Source organism: Ovis aries, chromosome 23 (assembly GCF_016772045.2).
Source record: "Ovis aries strain OAR_USU_Benz2616 breed Rambouillet chromosome 23, ARS-UI_Ramb_v3.0, whole genome shotgun sequence".
Classification (NCBI taxonomy): domain Eukaryota; kingdom Metazoa; phylum Chordata; class Mammalia; order Artiodactyla; family Bovidae; genus Ovis; species Ovis aries.
Window position 1 is genome coordinate 41,237,639 of NC_056076.1, and position 21,327 is coordinate 41,258,965.

General features: G+C 40.1%; 1 protein-coding gene across 12 annotated transcripts in view; it reads left to right on the forward strand.

Moving 5' to 3' along the window:
* Positions 1–21,327, forward strand: part of PTPRM (protein tyrosine phosphatase receptor type M) — a 656,058-nt gene that overhangs the window by 402,357 nt on the left and 232,374 nt on the right. For all 12 annotated transcript variants that reach the window (XM_042239325.2, XM_042239328.2, XM_042239326.2 and 9 more), the window contains 2 exons: positions 14,564–14,837; positions 15,850–15,886. In XM_042239325.2, coding sequence (XP_042095259.1) covers positions 14,564–14,837; positions 15,850–15,886 — 311 coding nt within the window. The remainder of the gene's footprint in view (positions 1–14,563; positions 14,838–15,849; positions 15,887–21,327) is intronic.

Here is a 21,327-nt window from a genome sequence, read left to right on the forward strand (position 1 = left end):
TAGAGAGAATGTATCGCCTAATCAGGCTGATTGGTGACATTAACAGTTGAAAGTATTATTGAAGTGAATAAAAACTAGCTCAGCCATGACTCTGATAATTTATTGGAAATTACTTATCATTTGCAAATATTTTTTAGACCTCAACTTCTGTAAACAGCAAACAGGCAGCATGATTAGTCTCTCTTACTCAGAATAACCTTCTGGATCATTCTGTTTTTGCTTCTCTCTACATTCCCTTTGCTGTTATCACCCTGATGCCTTTGCCCTGAGCCTACGCTTGGCACTTTGGGGACGATTATTGAATATTATACATGTTGGGATGTGTTTCAATGCCTGTGAATGGATGAGGCGCAGTGTCCTGCTTACTGAAAGCCAGAGCACAGAAGGAGTGAATGCCCCAGGACGCTGAGCGGATGCGTGTGGCTGACTCTTGACTGGGGGCAGGGAAGACTCAAGTTTTTGATCACACTATTTCTCATCTTTTTTTTTTTTTTTTCATTCCTATGCCCAGAGGAACCCATGCTTGTCTCTGCAAAGATAAATGTCTGAGGTTAGAGCTACAGATTACATGAAGGCCCTTGAGCATTGTTTATAGTGGAGGTCATACGTTATATGTGACCACATCCCTGGAGGTGAGGTCAGTAGCACTTTGCACCTCCTTCCCACACTAACCAGGACCCCAGAAGCCCCCCATCGGGGGAGGGAGGCAAACATACAAGTTGAAGTCACTGTCCACTGACGATAGAGAAAGTTACTTGCTGTTTCTTTCCCCTCATCTATCTGGACCACGAGTAAATCTTACAGGCGAATCATTTAAAACCCGTCTGTGATAAACCCAGAGACCCAGAGGTTGCAAAGGCCTTAACTTGAACAACTTACCACCTGATTGACGAATCTCAGCACTGATCTGCCGTGAGCTCTCGGTACCACTGATCTTCCTAATCGCGATTATTGATTCCACAGAGTTGAAGGGATGGGTTTCCAGACATGTTCCCAGCTAAGACTGAGAACCTTTGGGAGACAGGATCTTGAACATTTTGATGAAGACTAACTGATCTCACTACAGATGACTTGCTTTCATTTTTTCAAGTGTTACAATCACATAAGGGCTTCTGAGATAGCTCAGTTGGTAAAGAATCTGCCTGCAATGCAGGAGACCCCAGTTCGATTCCTGGATTGGAAAGGTCCCCTGGAGAAGGGATAGGCTACCCACTCAAGTATTGTTGGGCTTCTCCAGTGGGTCAGATGGTAAAAAGTCCACCTACTGTCTCACCATCCTCGCACTGTGACTTGAACATAGAGATGCTTCGTAGATATTTGGTAAACAAATAAATGAATAATTGGCTAATGTTGGTGCTCAAATTTCTTACAACACTTTGGCACTGTTACAAAAGGCAAGCTTTTCACTAGACTAATAACCTCAGAGAGCTCTTACCACTTCTCACTGAGCAGGACATATACCGATACTAGACAGGAAACACTATAAGGAAACGCAGAGAAATGAAAAAATGGGACACAGAGAGAGAGGGTTCTATCCCTGGGTGGGGAAGATCCCCAGACACCCCACTCCAGTATTCTTGCCTGGGAAATCCCATGGACAGAGGAGCCTGAAGGACTGCAGTCCATGGGATTGCAAAGAGCCGGACACGACTGAAACAACTAAGCGCACACATAATCTCATAAATACATGAGAAAAGACTACAGGTTCAAAGAGGCTGATAAAGTCAATCTCCAGGCAGACAGTAAAAGCCAGTCCAGGGAGCTGCTGAGGGCTTTGGGCTTTGGGAGGCCAGGGTCCGCTTGTAGAGGACCTGACCACTCTCCGCAGATGTCAGCACCTTGTGGTCCTATGGGTGGCGGGTGCGGGGCATAGCCATATAATAAGAACAGGTTTTGTCATTGTCCTCGGCAGAGAACATGTGCTCAACCAGCACTTCTAAATATGCACAGTGTAATTGTTTGTGATGAGAACAGCAAAGCACCGGAACCTGCTGATGTGCCTTCTATTTCGCCAAAAACTATTTTATTAAGTCTGTTATTACATTATGCTTGTGAAGGTTACCTGTACTTGGGTTTTCAGCATCTTCATTTAAGTAACACTTCATTCTTCAATCTGATAGATATAGAATGATTAGGGAGCATTGTTCATTTTTTCCATATCATCATATCCCTTTGGAGTTGTTCTCTGTGTCCCAACCTTTCATTTCTCTGCGTTTCCTTATAGCATTTCCTGTCCAGTATCGGTATATGTCCTGCTCAGTGAGAAGAGCTCTCTGAGGTTATTAGTCTGGTGAAAATCTTGCCCTTTGTAACAGTGCCAAGTGTTGTAAGAAATTTGAGCACCGACATTGCCAATTATTAATTCATTTGTTTACCAAACATCTATGAAGCCTCTTTATGTTCAAGACACAGTGCTAGGATGGTGAGCAAGCTGTATGAAGAGTTACTGAGGGCATGTGACAGAGAAGGAAACCCAACAAGGAGATCAGGATGTGCTGTTTAAGCTGAAACTCAAAGAAGTTGCAGAAATTGACCAGTCAGTACTGGAAGACCACTGTAGGTTCACTGAAGAGAGGAGCAGCCCATAGAACGGCCTAGGATCAGGGAAAGTAAAGAGGTGTAGACAGTGGCCATCCCAGAAAATACAATTAAAACTGCATACGCAGTAAATGAAGTTTGACTGGCACTCAAGAGTATTAATTAGATTTATGAATTTAATGTTGGAAGTGAGCCTTTCCCTGGGCTAATCATTATGTAAAATGTATGTAAATGTAATAGGAAATCCAAAAAGGTCGCAAAATGGTTTTCATAATTTAGTTTTTGAATATCCTTCAGTACCTCAAACCTAATTAAGTGTGCAATAGATGTTTATTGAATTGAACCTCATCTTTTCCTTGTGAGCAGAAGTCATTATCACTGACGCCTTTATAGATGAGAAGCTGAAGGTCTCAAACCTCCAGGATTTTATATTTATATTCTAGTCACTAAATAAAAGTTAAATACTACACTCTTCCATAGAGTACAGAAACATAAAAAAAAAAAATCCTGCTTTTACCCTTGGATCAATCGTATTGTTATTAATAAGATTGTATTCAGAAGGACTACTTCAGAGGAATCATTGTTAAAAATATACATTTCATCAGAAAGTCACTAGAATCTCACATGCCTATGCTGAAGCCTTTGAAACTTCTCCTGCTTCTCACCTTGTGGGGTCACTGACACCCCTCCCTTTCTCCTTTTCTTTCCATCCCCCCATAGGTGAGAAAGAGGATTGGGAGGTAGGCGAAATGGATGAAGAGGGTCGGCTGCGTGGTGATGGATGGTAACTGGACTTGTCCTGGTGATCACTCTAGAGTGTGTACAGATGTTGAATTTTAATGCTCTACAGTGGAAATCTATATTCCAAAATGCTGGGGACCATAGAGAATTATTACAAAGAATTCTCTGAAAACAATGAATTCTCATCAAAGTCAACTAAAAATGTAATGAAAACTTTAAAAAGTAATTTATTACTGGCTATTTTTTTTTTTAAAGAACACTCACATGGACCAGCAGTCTTCAGTTTGCATCTGGGCTGCATTGTTTACTATTGTGTGATCTGGGCATCTATGAACTCTGAGTCTTTCTTTAGTTCTGAAATTGGAGTCCACACATGACCCATCCATCTCATGACATTGTCGTGAAGGTTAATATGGTGAAAGTTCTTTGTAAGCTGAAGTGTTGAGAAAGTATAAAACTGTAATATCAGACTTTGCTTAGCAGAAATATTGACCGGATTGGTGTTCAGTTTTTATTCGCTTTTTTTCTTGCTTTTGATAGTATGCCTAAAATTTCTCATCATTACTGCCTTTAACTTTTATACCAATATACACCATTATCACTTAAGAAGGATCTGTGTTCTAAAGGAAACCCATACTTTGACATTAAGCTGATGGTCACTGAGAGAAATGTGTGTGATCATTCTGTAAAGTTATCAAAGTTTTAGAAAACCTGTTGTTCCATCCAAACCCCACGGTGATGAGAAAGAATTGTTGGTTGGAGTAGTTAAAAAACAAGGGCCCTTTCCTGGGAAGGGAGGTGTAGAAATGTTCAGAATCATCAAATATGCAGCCAACTCCAGCATGGAGTTTGGTGACCCTGGGTTTAGATCCTGGTGCTTATATGCCCCATGATCTCGGGCAAGTGGCACAACTTTTCTGTCTCATGCTCCTCCTGAAGTAGATGTGAGTGAGAATGTCCACCTCCAAGGGCAGCTGGGAGGTGAATGACTGAAGCAGAGCTCTCAGGACAGCATCTAACACAGACGTCCTCTGCCCATCGTAGGAAAGCCCTTCTTATGACTGTTGATGCTATTCTGGTCTGTGAAGATGGTCATGTATTATAGACAACAGAGTAGCCCCTTGTCTTATGTCTGGTTGCAGGAAAGCTTCTAAGTCCCAGTAAGATACTCCTGAGCCTCAGTGATGATCTGACGGGAATAATAATTATGATAATAAAAAATGGAGCATTATTGTGACTTAGATGGAGCAGCTATAATGTGTCAGACCCATACTTGGTCCTTTATGAAATGATTCTAATTGGCAGAGCAGACTTCCTGCTCAGATGCCCGCGCTCCATGCTCAAATAAGGAACTGAGGTCTGGGGTGGGGCGGCGGGTTGACAGCCATGCTCGGCCTGTACAGCACTACGTGGCCTGCAAGGCACCTCCCAGGAGCCGTCCGCACCGCGAACACCATCCCACCAGGACCTCTTTGGAACCAAGGCGGTTGCGTCTCCCTTTGCCAACAAGGGCTTTTCTGAAAATTAGTGTGTTTTCTTTGTTGTCTCTTCCAGGGTTAAGAAAATATATCACACCTTTGTCTTTAGATTATGATCCTTGCAATCTTGGGAGCTTGTCAATATTAAGAATCTTAATTCTTAAAAGTTAGAAGCAGAGGTTTGGGGTTGTTGTTTTCATGATTTCTTTGTTATGATCTTTAAACTAAGACTGTAAAACTTTTGGTCAAGTCTAGCTCCATCAGAATCTGTTCAGTGTTTACCACTGAAATACATAAAGGACTTGGGTTGAACAGAGTTGCTTTAGTGTTTTGGATTGTTTTGATCAAATTCATCAGTCTTTTTTGTTGATCTGTATGTTGTTTTTTTCCTTTTAGCATCTCAATAGTCCCCAAAGAATAAAGAAAGAAAATACCAATTCTTCTGAAATGCTTATTAATGGTTTTTTAAATTGTTCCCTCTCTTTTATTGAAGAATTGTAACCTGTAAAGAGCACCTTAAACCTTTGGGGTTAAAGGTTCTTTTGTCACAGTTCTGGGACCTTTTGTAAAGGTTCTATCCATTGCTAAAATTGGTTAAGGAAAACAGCTCTAAGTACCTGACTTCCACCCTAAAATTTTTCCTTTTTTCATTGGTACACATAGTCACAAAGACCAAAATGTCACTTAACAGTAAAATTTCAGTTTTATATTACTATACAGGCTCAGTTTTTTGTGACTTCTTATAGCTGAATTGCTATCGAGTGTGTTCACAGCACCTGTGCTAAGTTTCTTATTACCACCACCTTCTGCCACCTGATTTGGGGTGACTTTTATCGTATTAAAAAATAATACTCTGGATCTCTTTACTGCGAGGAAACAAAGATCACTTTTATTAAAGTTGCTTTTGGGATGACAGTGTCAGTCATCTCTTTGAAAATTCATTTTGGAAACTAAGTTTATTCTTCCAGAACCCTTAAAACGCAACCTGAAAAATGGCAGGGGAAGATAAAAATAATAGTGTAGGTGTAGCTGAGCTTTTATACAATGGAACTTAATTTAACTTTCCCTCCAAGTCCATTTCAAACTTGCTCTTGTACATGAAAATATATTGCCTCCCTGTCCTTCCCCTGTCTCAGATTTTCTTTTTCTTGAACATAACCCCCTCTGAAGGATTCTGCGAATGAGATCGAAACCCCAGCCTGGTGCCCCAGGGCTTGAAGGCCAGGCGCACAGGCCTCACGTTAAGGGACAGGACCAGGCAGGGAGCCACCTGTGGCCTGGGGGGGCAGCAAGGGCACCCCGCTGCCAGCTTCTGCTGCCATCCAAACAACCAACATATCTGTAATATTTTGACTTGATCTTCGTAATTACAGTGGATATCAAATGAAATAGTAGAATTGAGACATGATGGCTGTTGTTACCTGCGGCACGATTGCAGAAGGTAGGAAAGGTAGTTCAAGGTTTGCCAGTGTGGGGACCTGGGGAGAGCTGGGGCAGGAGAGCAGAGACCTTGAGGAGCAGAAGGACCTGCTTCTTGTTGCTCCCCTTGGACATCACAGGGGATGGGAGTCAACACTCAGCCCTGCTCTTTAGGCCATTCAGTGTCCTTCTAGTAGGATCTGGGCACCATGGAAACTGAGGAAAACCCAGCCACTCCCAGGATTCCTCTTGGGGAAACCCGGGGATTCTTGGGACAGGCCTGCATCGGAGCCGCAGTCCTGCCCATTACCCTCAGTCTTCAGTCCTACTGATGAAGGGTCCCCAGGGGTCTTGGGTCCTTTGCACTGGGACCACAAAGACATTCTCTCTTTTGTTTATTGTTGTTGCTTTGGCTTTAATTTAGGGGAAAAGTTGGTGGCCATAGGCAGCACAGGACAGTCTTTGGGTGTCACTAGCAGCAGGAGCGTTTGGGCACCAGGTCCAGACCAGGCATTCCTGGAGCAGCTGATGCCACAGGAGACTTTGATGTAGACAGAGGCTGCTTCCTGCTTCTTCCTCCACTTGGTACAAACCCATATCAGCGTCTCGTCCCAGTTCTCAGTTTGAGAAACCTGCTTCTAACACCCCAGGGCTGTGCTTGTCAAGATGGAGATAGTCTGGTCTTTGTTCCTCTTTTTCTTCCTCCCTTGGGCCTCTTACAGGACTTGCATGTGATAAATATCACTGAAAGGAAAGAAATATGGATAAAATAGTTTTCTTCTCACTCATCGATGTCACAGCTTGCCTGACCTAGTACCAGGAGCTATGAAATACCAGAGCTGAAAGGACTCTAGTGGGCAGGGTGTGATTTGGTGATAGGGCTGGACTGAGTCCCCTGGTGTAGGGCTCAGTTCACTGTGCTCTTGCCCCTTCTAGACGAGGGCATTTAAGAATCCACCTGCCAGTGCAGGAGATGTGAGTTTGATTCCTGGAGGAGGACCTGGCAATGCACTGCAGGATTCTTGCCTGGAGAATCCCGTGGGCAGAGGAGCCCGGAGGGCTGCAGTCCATGGGGCTGCAAAGAGTTGGACACAACTGAAAACACGTGCGGGCACATCTCACTTGGCTGCACTATTGCTGTGAATACTTGTAGAGGCTGAAAGATTCTGAATTAAATATAATATAAACATACAACAAGGAAGATATTTAGTGTGGCTCTGATAGTATTCAATTTTTCTAGTTTTATTTAAAACCCTAGAGCAAGTTAGGAAAAACAGCTTTTAAAAATAGTAGGGGACTTTGGGTTATAATTTTTACAGTCATGTGTTTGTTATGCAATTGTGATGATTACATTATGATACACATAAGTGAAATGAAATGTGCAAAGGAAAGCATCTTCACTTGTCAAAAGGGGGAGAAGTCACTCTTAAAGATGTTCCATCTTGGACTAATTTACTCGCAGTTTGGTGCCTGTTGTGAAGATTAATAACACATGGCCTTTTACACAGCTTCTCAGCCCAAGTCTAATGTTCCAGTTGTCCTTTTATTACCCCAAACCTCCATTAACTGTAGGATTTTTCCCTCCCTTCCCTTTGTTCACAATATGGAGCAGTAAATGAGTTCATATTTCTCGCCCAACCTTTCAGCTATAATTAATATTTTATGATATCAGATTTATCACTAACTAGCAGAACAGTATGATGTGGGACCACATGTACACACACACACGTGCACACACATTCGGTACAGAAGTAACTTAGGGATGCCAGGCAAGCTCCTGATGATGAATTACGGCTGCAAGAACATCAGTTTTATTTGTGGTACCCTGCGAGTGTGCCGCAGCAGTAGATGGCCAGTCTTAACTAGAACAGAGCAGGACAGAGAGAAATGAAAGAGGCCAACACAGAATACTCGACCCCATGGACCAGTTCATGCTGCACTGTGTGTTACCCAGGGTGCACTGTCCATGGAAAACTGTGACCAGACCTCATCTGTGAGTCGATAAGCAGGACACGCTCGTTCAGCTGCTCTCAGCTCCCATGTTACATGGATCCTAGGCATGATGATAAACACATTGACCTTACTGAACTTTCCCCCACCCCTGGTTTTCAACTGGTGGCAATATTTTTTAAAATATTGTTCAGTTGAGCCAGGTCGTTCTGATCTTCAGGGTGTCATTTCAGTAAATGCTGACAGATTTGGGGAAAGGAAATGACTGGAAAAAGAACAGGAAGGAAATACAGTCTGTGTTATTGCATAAATAAACCTGAATGACACATTTCTCTTACCCATTTTGCGTATAATTTATATTTTCATTTTCCCTCACCCCCGCAAAGAGTTAATCTTCAAGAAGCTATTGATATTAAATTCTATTCTTTTTTAAATTTTTAATTGAAGGGTAATTGCTTTACAGAATTTTGCAGTTTTCTGTCATACATCAATAAGAATCAGCCATAGGTATACCCATGTCCCCTCCCTTCTGGACCTATCTCCCATCTCCCTCCCCATCCCACCCTTCAGCCTGTCACAGAGCCCCTGTTTGAGTTCCCTGAGTCATACAGCAAATTCCCATTGGCTACCTATTTTACACATGGTATTGTAAATTTCTATGTTACTGTCTCCAAACATCACCCCTTCTCTCTCTTCTCCTCCCCCTCTATTCTTTTTTGAAAAGAGAAAATAGATGGCTTTTACCAAAAATTGCAAATCAAGTTAAAGTTACGATTAAGTGTTACAAAATGAACACTATTCTAAGCCTTTGACATGATGAGAAACGCCAACTTTAAAGGATTAGCAGAAGCAACAGTGAAATACATCAGGACTTTTCTCCCCTCATCTCTCCTCTTTACCAACATTCTGCTATCTAGTTGGATAGTGAAAGTGTTAGTCACTCAGTCATGTCCGATTCTTTGTGACACCATGGACTGTAGCTCACCAGGCTCCTCTGTCCATGGAATTCTACAGGTGAGAAATACTGGAGTGGGTAGCCTTTCCCTTCTCCAGGGGATCTTCCCAACCCAGGGATCGAACCCAGGTCTCCTCCAGTGCAGGTGGATTCTTTACCATCTGAGCCACCATGCAAGTCCGTCTAGTTGGCTAACCCTTCAATATTTTATGCTGATAAGGAACAGAATAAGTAGGTAAGAAGAATGGACTTACAACTAAAGGCTTAATCTTGAAAAGAATTAGGACACACATTTTAAAGCCAATCTCAAATCTGCAGCAGGCTTATCCTCAACCTCTTCAAAGTTAGAAAATACCAAAACCATTTCATCGCATTTGAACTTTTATGTTTAACAAAGTCCATGAAAGATGTTCAGATGTTCTTTCCTAGGTTATACTTCAAGGGCTATTCTGTATAAATGCAGATTTCTTATTCTCCTTCTAAGAGGCTTAGAGTTTTGTTGTAGGAAAGCCTTGCATCAATTAAACTTTAAATCTCATTCCATAAGAAAGTTTGGATATAATGATGTCACATTTTTGGCAGATTAATCCTCACAATGGATTGTGCTTTCATATTGCAAATGCTGCAGAAAAGTTTTGTGTTACTTTAAATTCCAGAATAGTGGTGGAAGGAGGTTAGCAATGGTGTGACTGATAAACAAAAGGAATATGATTAATACATTAAAAAGATAATAGAATTTTAATTCAGCTCACTAAGCTAGAAACTTCTATTTGGTTTACCATCCTTGAGAATTTCCCTTTTTTTTTCCAGTCATCCTTTTAGGAGAAGCATTCAAACAGTGAGATTATACAGAGTGAAGTAAGCCAGAAAGAAAAACACCAATACAGTATACTAACACATACATATGGAATTTAGAAAGGTGGCAATGACGACCCTGTATGCAAGACAGGAAAAAAGACACAGATGTGTATAACAGACTTTTGGACTCAGAGGGAGAGGGAGAGGGTGGGATGATTTGGGAGAATGGCATTCTAACATGTATACTATCATGTAAGAATTGAATCGCCAGTCTATGTCTGACGCAGGATACAGCATGCTTGGGGCTGGTGCATGGGGATGACCCACAGAGATGTTATGGGGAGGGAGGTGGGAGGGGGGCTCATGTTTGGGAACGCATGTAAGAATTAAAAATTTTAAAATTAAAAAAATTAAAAACTAAAAAAAAAAAAACAGTGAGATTTTCAAAGCTGCTTTTTAGCTAACACTTGTGATGGGAACGTTCTTATGAAAATCATCAGTGGGGATGATGTTATTTGTACAAAAGAAAAGCACATCAGTCCTCGAGTTCTGTCGAGGTGCTGTTGACCTGGCTGTCAATACCGTGTTAATTTCCAACCGGGGGCCAGCAGCGTGTGGCCACTGGGCAAGAGAAGGGACTTGGCCATTTTTCATTAGTGCCTGGACTTTGATAGAGGGGGATAGAAAAGAGCTGCCTGACCTTTCAGTGCTTAAATTATTAAAGAGCAAATAGATTTGAGGTCTGGATGCTTGCAAATCTAATTTGTCTTGTGGAGCAAGGATGAAAAGACATTCTGGGTTTGAAATTGCTCTGGTCTACTTATTTCTTCCTTTAATGTATCTGAAGATGAGTAGATGGTGGCTATTTAAGAAGTAATACATCTGGAGTAGAGTGTATGGCCTAACATGCCGACTGGCTAAAATCAAGCCCATTAAATAATCATTTAGTCCTTGAATTTTCATATGATCCTCATAAACTTGCTCATTGGAAAAATTAATTTTTTTCATTCATATTCACTTAGATGGCATTTCAATTCCAAAACAAAACTGTCTTTCTCTTGTTGTTGTTGTTTAGTCACTAAGTCATGTCTGACTCTTTGAGACTTCACGGAATGTAGCCCACCAGGCTCCTCTGTCTATGGGATTATCCAGGCAAGAAAACTGGGGTGGATTGCCATTCCCTTCTCCAGAGGATATTCCCAACCCATGGATCAAACCCGTGTCTCTTGTATTGGCAGGTGGATTCTTTACTGCTTAGCCACCTGGGAAGCCTTAGGCAGTATCAAATATATTGTTCAAGTTAAAGCAGCCTGGCACATACTAGGGGCTCAAAATATATTTGTTGAATTAATAAAAGAGTAGCACTGGGGAAAACTAGCAAAGGTGGGAGGTGGAAATGGATAAAAAGTGAGAAGTGGAGGCGATGGAAGAGGGGGGAGAAGAAACAGAGATGCAACTTTTGATTCTCTCCAGTTCTTGTTTATTTGTGGGTCGTATAGCATAGACTTGCAATCTAACCAGCATTATATTGTCACAGAACTTCTCCTTGGTAATTTCCTCCTCTCTCAGGCCTTGTATATTCAGGAAATGAATCCAAAATAGGCTTAGTATTAGATTTTAGCAAAGCAAAGCATATTATTAGCAATTATCAGTATATTTCCTCCCTATATATTACATATAAGGTACATAAAGTAGAAATTACTTCTGGATTATGTTATGTTTTCAAAAATATATACTTCATGCCCACTTCATTCTAAGTGTCACAAGATACAGCAGTGACTATCTCGTCTGATGGTCAGGAGACCACGTCAGCTATTACTTAACTATGCGCCCCAAAGAGAATGGGTACTTCACCTCTGAACCTCAGTTTTCTCCTCAGTAAAACCAGAAAATAAAACCTACATATGCAAGGCTCCTGGGCTAGTATTTCCTGTATGAAATAATTTCTACAATTTTTTTCTTTGCATAAATCTTCATATATCTACATTATCTATTATAGTATACTAGACTTCCAAGAAGTTGTTTTTAAAGTGGAATTTGGGACATCATGTCATATATCAAATAAATTGGAAAAGATTTCTAATAGAAGAAAGCCAATGTTAAAAGTTATTTAATGGAGAATCTCTTTGCAAAGCAATGAATTATTTTTTGATTTGTCCATCTTGCAAGAGTAGTCCTTGTATGCTGAATAAAAAAAATATAAAATATACCTTGGCAATCCATCTGATTCTCTCATTTCATTGGAAAAAATAAGATCCAAAGACATTAATTTGGAAGCCAAGTTTTAGCAGAATTAGGAGTAGAGCTTAAATGGTACACATGCCAGTGTCGGCCACCCCAACATCAGGCCCTGTAGAAGAGTCACAGTTTCTCAGTGATGTTTGCACTTCTCTGACTGAAGCCTTGAGAGTTGCACATTGTCCTTCTGTTACGTTCTGTTGGTTGCATGCCATCATCAAGGTTAGCCAATCCCATACTTGGAGGAGAAGTGTCCAGGAACTTGGCAGATGTATTATAATTGCCACATCTGACTGTAGATGTAAAAGGTCAAAGAGAAGGGGGTGTGAAGTCAGAGTCCCCGTTCACCTCTGTCTGAGTTTCTTGTCCCTGACCTCTGTAGGAAGGTCCTCCCTAATGTCTTCCTTCTATGTTGCATCCATCCTGCAGGTGAGAACACCGCAGGGTTTCGTGGAACATCCTGCAGGAATGGTAAAAAGTCTTGAGGTTAGAAAGAGTCCTATTTTCTTTTCTGAGTTTACCTCCCTGCTCAGAAAGCCCTTTATCATTCCACTGTAATCCTGCTGGACCCCCTGCCTAGTGAGCAATCAGTCTCATGTTCTACAACCATCAATTTTTATTGAAACAGAATTGCAAACTGAACGGCTACTGCATGGCATGGCCGTTATAGAATGTGCTAAGTGGTTATACTTCCAGAAACAGGAGATTCACCAGGTGCAAATCCCAAGTTCACAGGGACAGGAGCATAGAGAGAGACCTCCCCTTGCTGACTGCAGCTGGTGGGAGTGGAAAGCACCTCCCTCCTGTTCTGTTTCCCCAGCTTAAACGAGTGCCCATGCTGAGCAACCCCAGAATTAGACTTGTGCTCGGGGAGCGCGGTGCTTTTCTGATAAAGTAAGAAAAAGATACATCTCCTTGTCAGAAGAACTTGCAATCTAATCCGGATTCAGTTTTTCAAAACTGCTGCCAAGGTTTCTCTGTATTAGAATCATTTTTTTTCTCCAACCGAACTGCACACAAGTTCATCATTCTAGTAAATGTATGCCTCTCAGTAAAGAAATCCATCCCTTCAAGGTCTCTCCCATTCTCCTAAGGCTAATTCAAATTTCACAAACATTGAAAAGGGGTGCTGAGAGAAAGGTGGGTAGGAACCAGGAGACCCAGTCCTCCCAGGGGACATCTTAACTCACAGCATCTTCTGAGAATACTCGGCCTCATCTTATCTTTATATGTAATTCAAATTCCCTGTTCATGATTTCCTCTTAGAAACTTCTTTTGACTCCAAGTTGTTAACTTTTGAAATGCAAATGCCTTTTTTTTTTCGCATTCCTAACATCCTGTCTTTCCACTGACTGAATATGGTGAATGCAAAGGAATATAAGAAAATATGGGTTCCTTTTTATAGCTGAATAATATTCCCCTGTGTATATGTACCACAACTTCTTTATCCATTCATCTGTTGATGGACATCTAGGTTGCTTCCGTGTCCTAACTATTGTCAATAGTGCTGCAGTGAACACTGGAGTGCGTGTGTCTTCTTCAATTAGTTTAATATATGTGGAATATAGAAAGATGGCACTGATGAACCTATCTGCAGGGCAGCAGTGGAGATGCAGGCAGAGAGAACAGACTTGTGGACATAGTGGAGAAACGAGAGGGTGGGACGAGTTGAGAGAGTAGTATGGAAACATGTACATTACCATGTATGAAATAGACAGCCAGTGGAAATTTGCTGTATGGCACAGGAAGCTCAAATCTGGTGCTCTGTGATAACCTAGAGGGGTAGGGTTGGGTGGGAGATAGGAGGGAGGTTCAAGAAGGAGGGACATATGTATACCTATGGCTGATTCATGTTGATGTATGGCAGAAACCAAAACAGTATTCTAAAGCAATTATCCTCCAATTAAAAATAGATTAAATATATATATATATATGGAAGTTACACCTTGGTTAGCCTGAATCATCACACCTTGTATCTTCTGACCTGATAAAAATTCACAGGTGTTCATACAGATGTCACTGAAGAAAATATTATGTTGCCTTTTTCAATGAACTTACACCTAATATAGTTTCATTGATTGGTTAAACCGAGTTCATTTTCTACAAATTCATCTTCAATACCATATAAGAGGAGCCTTGTCTTGGTGTTCTGCTCACATCAACAGCAGAAATTGCTATATAAAAATGTTTTAACTATGGTGAATTTTCTCTCCTTCCAGAAATTGTCTTATTCGGGGTTAGAGAGCTCTGTGGAAGAACTCTAAGCACTTTCAGTCTCTTTCATGGAGCAAGTGTGGAGTCCATGTCCACGAGGCACTAAGCCCTTATTACTGACTGTCCAGTTTGTTGTTTATCTGGGGTGTCCTATGGGTCCGTGCAGTTTGAACAGAAGGGGTTCAGCTCTGTTTTCCTAAACTGTCACTGAGAATACTCTCTTTTTTTCTAGTGTCTATCAAATAGTGGTCGAGGAAGAGCGTCCTCGAAGAACGAAAAAGACCACAGAAATCTTAAAATGCTACCCGGTGCCCATCCACTTCCAGAACGCCTCCATACTGAATTCCCAGTACTACTTCGCTGCAGAATTCCCAGCCAACAGCCTCCAAGCGGCTCAGCCCTTTACTATTGGTGATAATAAGACTTACAACGGGTACTGGAACACCCCTCTCCTTCCCCATAAAAGCTACAGAATTTACTTCCAAGCAGCTAGTAGAGCCAACGGGGTAAGTTTTATAAATAGCTGTTTACTTAGGCTGTTCAGGATTATTAATGCAAACACAGTCAAATCACATATTGTAGTCGTAAGAAAGGAAGTCATGCTTTTGTGTGTTTTTACTTGGAATAAATGTGTTTTATTCTCTCTTTTTAAAAATTATTTTCACCTGGAGAAATTCCTGGGAAGAAACAAATATATTTGTATGTGGTTTCAGTAGGAAGAATATATTGTCAATGGGATGGTTTTTATTTTCAGTTTTTACTTGTTACCAAAAGTTGGCTAGTAATTCTGCTTAGCTTACTATTTTACAGGAAAACAGCACAGCTCCAGCACGTACATTCAGCTCATTTACAATTTTGTGAGATTCACAGCATCTGTCTTTTCAGCATATTCTGTCCCATTTCTTTGGTGCCACAAGAGTTTATGCTTCCTATAGCTGGGACTAAATTAGTTATCTTTTTTTTTTTTCTTTCCTAAGAGAAAACAGCTTTAGAAAGATAAGATGAAAACAAAATACAAACTATCAAGTTGTTTTTGAATTTTTCTTCCCTTTCCTGTTTAGACCGATCCAGAGCTTTCATGAGACAAGAAAGTCTCCTTAGAGAAAAGGGTGACTTTTTCAGCCTCAACAGTGGTTTTTCCTTCACAGCATGGGTCTCGGCACCACGACTGTCTTTGGCCAGTGAGAATCAGGGAGACAGGTTTTCCCCACGAGTGTTTGCACAGGGAATCAGTGAGGGGTCTGGAGAAGGGAGCTGGGGGCCCCCACCAGGCGGAGGCAGTTCTGTGCATAGGTCCTACCCACCACCTGCTGACAGGTGCCCACAAGCACCACCACTACCATCCCTGGAGCCAGAAAGTGTATCAGAGCACAGTCCAGGGAGTAATCACGTGTGACTAATGCCACACTTGGAACAATGAGACCTCCCCTTATCTGTATTTAAGGAGAACTGCAGAGATTTTATTGGTTTCACAGAAAACATGAATAGTGATTTTTCTCCCCTCTTTATTTAACACAGGAAACCAAAATAGACTGTGTCCGAGTGGCCACAAAAGGTAGGTTGAAACTGTGGGTTGTTCTGGTTTCTGTCCTCTCCAATTTTAGGTGGTATTTCAAAACTTCTTGAAATGTTCACATCACTGAAAGAAGTGTGTTGGACATGTGTGTGTTCCCATGTATGTACTAGGATTGTATGGCAGTGAACTGTCTTTCGTGTAGATTTTTTTTCAAATAAGAAGTCATATTGCTGTGTTTCAAAGCAGTTTTCAGTGGTTATCTTTTTTAAAATTCTATTAAAATAGAATTACTTTTTATATTATCTCCTATCCATGTTTTAAACCACAGTACCCTACCTAGTAATACTGTGTTTAGTGAACTTCAGATGCAGGACAGTAAATTACCTCCTGCTGTTTTAAAGCAATTTGTTGTTTAGGGGCTAAGTTGTGTCCGACTCTTTTGCAACACCATGGGCTGTAGCCTGCCAGGCTCCTCTGTCCATGGGATTCTCCAGGCAAGAATACTAGAGTGGGCTGCCATTCCCTTCTCCAGGATACCTTTCCAACCAAAGGATCAAACCAAAGTTTCCTGCATTGGCAGGCAGAGTCTTTAATGCTGAGCCACCAAGGAAGCCCTTTAAAGCAATTATCTAGTTATAATCTGTAAAACAGAGTCTGCTTGGGCTCTTTTCACTGGGGATGTATGTCTCTCTCAACCCAGGGACCAGGAGATGTTACTGAGGACCTTCTGTTTCCCAGGCCTGGTTGTAATCCTGAAAAAATGTGATCAAGGAAGAGATGTAGATTAGGGTGAATCATCATAAGCTCTGCACCACCTAAAGAAGAGACTGCAGGGGTGTGTGTGTGTGTGCATGCGTGTGTGTGTGTGTGTGTATACATGCTGTGACCTCATCTTGTCAACCTTGCAGTGTGCTTTTAACCATCCCATGGGAGTATATAAATGCCTTTAGAAATGTCCAAAGCTGCATAAGAACAAGGCCACATTTATTAACACTTGTAGTTAAATACACTCTTTCAAATCATTAGACGAGACATGAGGACAAGGAGCAAGGGCTGTGAGGCTGAATTTAGAAAGGACGGCAGAAAGCCCCAGGTTTCGTCAGATCATAGGGACCCCCTTGATGACTTCTGTTGGGTGAAAATATCTTGTTGTTTTTGTTGTTTGACATTCAGGCAACAGAGTTTAAATAGATTACAGGTGCCCATCAGCATTTTCAAAATTCTCAGTTCCTGAAGATACATGACCTCTTTATCCTGTTGACTTGAGAGATATCCTTGGTTTCCTGTGATGTGTCCGGCCTTGTGGGATGTACTTAGCTCATTTATATTTTGTTTGTCCTCATGGGCTCATAGCTCTATTTCCAAGAATCTCCTTATATTGATTTTAAAATACTCAATTCTTTATATCATATTGTACTTGATTAAGAGCCTTTATTTGTAGGGCTAAATTAATTTTTTAATGGAGCTAGAGACATTGATGTGTTTTCTAAATTGTAATTCACTTTTAACTATTAATTATTTCAGTATGATAAGGCCTTTGAGTGAGGTGTTGACCGTCTTAGGCCTCCAGATCATGACCCATGCTCAGATTGCTTTATTGAATTCTGAAAATCCAGTTCCAGAATGCCTAATTTATAATGCCTTGCCTTTCATGTCACAGCTGAAAGTTAAAATTGCTTTCATATGCATGTTCTCATTTATTTCTTCTAAATTACTGTGAAAACAGAGACACTAATTGCTATTTTTCGGAGATGAAAAAAAATGCATATTTGGGGAGACGAATTGACCTGCCAGTGACACCCGTCTAATAATCTGTGGGTCAAGGCGTGATCCCAAGTGTTTGGACTCCCACCCCAGTGTTTCCCTGTATCTCCTGGCTTTCACCCAGCAGACCTCTGGCCACTCATGCTTTTGCAGTGTACGAGTATCTGTCCTCATTTTTACTAAAACTGAGTCAGTGCCCAGTTGACTCAAAACAACAAAATATCTGCTATCTTGTTCATTTGCATAGTTAGGTAATTATATAAATAACACACTAGTAAACATGGAAATCTGATGTTTGCTGTTTTCACAATAGATTGAATTAGATGGTGATTTGGATGGTTTTCTTCCATCATCAACTAGATTTAATCAATATTGTAATTTGTTTTTCAATTCACCAAAGGATGATTAAGCAATCAGATGACCTGATTGACTAAATATTTCCCCGCTCAGATTTTCTGAGTCAATTTGCAAACATTTACACAGCAATAAACTCTATTCTATCAAATAAACTTTGGGGAGAAAGAGGGAAATAGATTTTAATATTCATTGCATCCCATTGTTATTCCTGTTCATAAAATCATCACCAAGGAGGGAACCTTGGGAAATACACTCCTTGTGGGTGAAACTACAATGTTTGATACTATTTTATTTCATTAATTTCTACATTTACAGATTCACCAACCTTCCTTTACTGCACCATCTAATGTTTCATCACCTTTATATTCAGATAATTTTTTCTGATTGATACTAAAATTGATTTTGCAATGAAGGAAGCCGTTCCATCTTGACCAGTCAAAACAGAGAAACAGGCAGGTCTGATTATGTTACTGACACCATATCATAAAGATGTTTGAAATTTAAAAGAGTTCAGACATCTTGACTGTTCCTGCCACATATTGCAGACGGTAGAGTGGCTTAACTGAATTTTCAGACACTAAACCACTATCCTAAGCAGCATTTTGAATTTACAAAGATTTCAACATTCTCATGAAACAACTGTTGACATGTATCTTTATAGAGCAAGTATGGAAGTAGATTTTTTTCCACAAGGAACTAATTTGTAATTTCAAACACAGATATGTCTCTTAAAGATGTATTTCATGCTAATTTGAAATTTAATGTAGTGATTATTTTAATCATATTTCAAGGGTATGTTTTGGCACTAGTCATCTCAAATATAAAGCCTTGTAAAAACTGGGCACAGGAAAATACCTAAGATGTGTTATTACATGTCTTTATATGTTGAAGAATCATCTGCATTTTTATATATCCTCTTTTAATGTATATATCTAATTTCCTCATAAGTATATATAGCTTTATTTTGATTGTTAGCTATAGGCAAACTCTTTCCAGAATATTCTGTCTCTTACATTAAGAAGACATTGTATGATGACACTATATTAATACTTGATGTTTGGAGATTACACTCCCAATTCATAGAATTCTTTTTAATCTTTATGGTAGAATACATAGAAATTTTCTGAGTTTTTATTTTTGATTTTTAACCACATTCACACGTTTATAGTTGAATTCTTTTTAAGACCGCTTGATCCACCTGTGTCTTAGGAATCAGTGTACACCCCTTATGGCTGCCTTATAGTAACTAGTAGGGTGGAAACTCCTTTCTGCTAATTTTGGAAGACTTTGCTGATGATCAATTCTAAACTGAGAGGATACACTTAAAAGTAAAAATCTGTTTTGTTAGTCAGTTAGAATTTTTGTCTTAAATGAGGTATAGTCATTCCAACTGATACAATAATTAGTTTAAACTGTATACTTTGCCTTAATCTCCCATAAAATAATGTTTTCCATGACATGATGCCAGGTATGTTTCTCCTTGACAATAGATACATTTGGAAACTTGTTATGCTTTTTATTTTTAAAACATATTTGAGGACACCCATAGATTGTAAGTGAGGAGACAGAAAAAGATACGTCATGTAAACAGAAATGCCAAGAGAGTGGGGAGGTCCCAATGCTCATATCAGACAAAATAGACTTTAAAACAAAGTCTATAGAGAAAGATAAAGAAGGATATGTGTAATGATTAAAGCATCAATACAGGAAGAGGATATTATAGTTGTCAACTCATATGCACCGAATATAGAAGCACCTAAATACCTGAAACATATACTAGCAGACATAAAGGGAGAAATTGATGGGAATAAAGCGATAGTAGGAGACTTTAACTCCCCATTCAAATCAATGGACAAATCTTCCAGACAGAGAATTGATAAGGCAATAGAGATCCCAAATGATACAACAGGACAGTTAGGCTTAATTGATATTTTCAGGACAGTACATCCAGAAAAACCAGAGCACATTCTTTTCAAGTGCACATGGAACATGCTCTAAGATTGAGCATGTTCAAGGACTCAAAACAAGCCTCAGCAAATTTAAGAGGATGAAAAATATTTGAGGGCCTATTGTATCAGGCAGAGTGTAATCTATAAGACTTCTAAGTATAGATGTATGTCCAAGTATAAATGTATCACTTTTTAAATTTTGAAGATTTTGAGTTAATAAAAATTTGGAGGTTTTTGTTTGTTTTTGGTATGTGGGGGAGGGTGTCATTTGTCTTCCTGTCCTTGCTGTGATTTGAATAACAGCAGTATAGCTAGAAATCGAGACAAAAACTGCATGAAAACACATGCTGAATTCTTTCCAAAAGTATTATTGTAGTCAGATATAAACCCTAAAGAAAAAGAAAACAAAACCATTATTTTAATGTCGTATTTTAAAGGTGAATTTTCTGTGCACAAATGCTTCACTGTTTCTAAGCGTAGTCTTTAACTTACATTTGTATGGCAATGTGCTTTGCTGGGAGACCTTCAGGAAACTTTGAAGGATTTCTATTGTCCTGATACAATTTCTAACTATATTCAGAAATGTGAATGTTTCTTTTTTTAATCACTAAGCTCTTTGAGAATTTCCTCTAGACTGTTTTTCTGTTCACTGTTTTGTTCAAAGAAATACCATCCTTTCTAGGCCACAATGCTACAGAATGAAAGTACACTGAAAAAAGAACTGAAAAGAATGTCGAGATGTAAAGCTAATTAAGATTCCTTTTAATTACTCATATTCAACACGCGAGAAAACAAATTATATAGCAAGGCTGCTCATATATGCTAATCTGCTATCATTTGGCTATGGATTTAGAAATAGAAACGTAAATATGATACACATTTGCCGCTCTGTGTTTTACAGAGAAAATATTTCCTTTTCTCAGTCTGAAACAGTTTTCATAATGTATGTCTTGAGTGTATTAAGGGTCCCAAGATGTTCCTAAGAAAAAGAAATCTGTTTATAGCTTTGTTCAACCCCAAAGTTTCTAAATTTATTTGACCCAAACTCACTTCTTAAGGAACCCTAGAGTTATATAGAGTGTAGCTTGGTGACTGCTGATTCATCAAATTCCAGAAGAACCCACCACCAGTAAGTGGCACAGCAGTGTGGTGTTTACTGTGCTGTGTGTACCGTTGTCCCTAAAGGAGGTCCTAAGTTTATCAGACCAGATGCCATCTTTAAGTCATCGGGATGTAGCAGTGTTCTCTCCTATAGTGCATTCTTTTCGTATTTGAGACATGGTACAGCCAGTTTTCCCGTAAAGAGTAGCCAGTAAATATCTCAGGCTTCCCGACCAACCCACAGCATCTCCATTTCAGCCCCTCAGCCCTGCCTCTGATGTGCCTGAGCAGCCATCATCATGGGTGAAC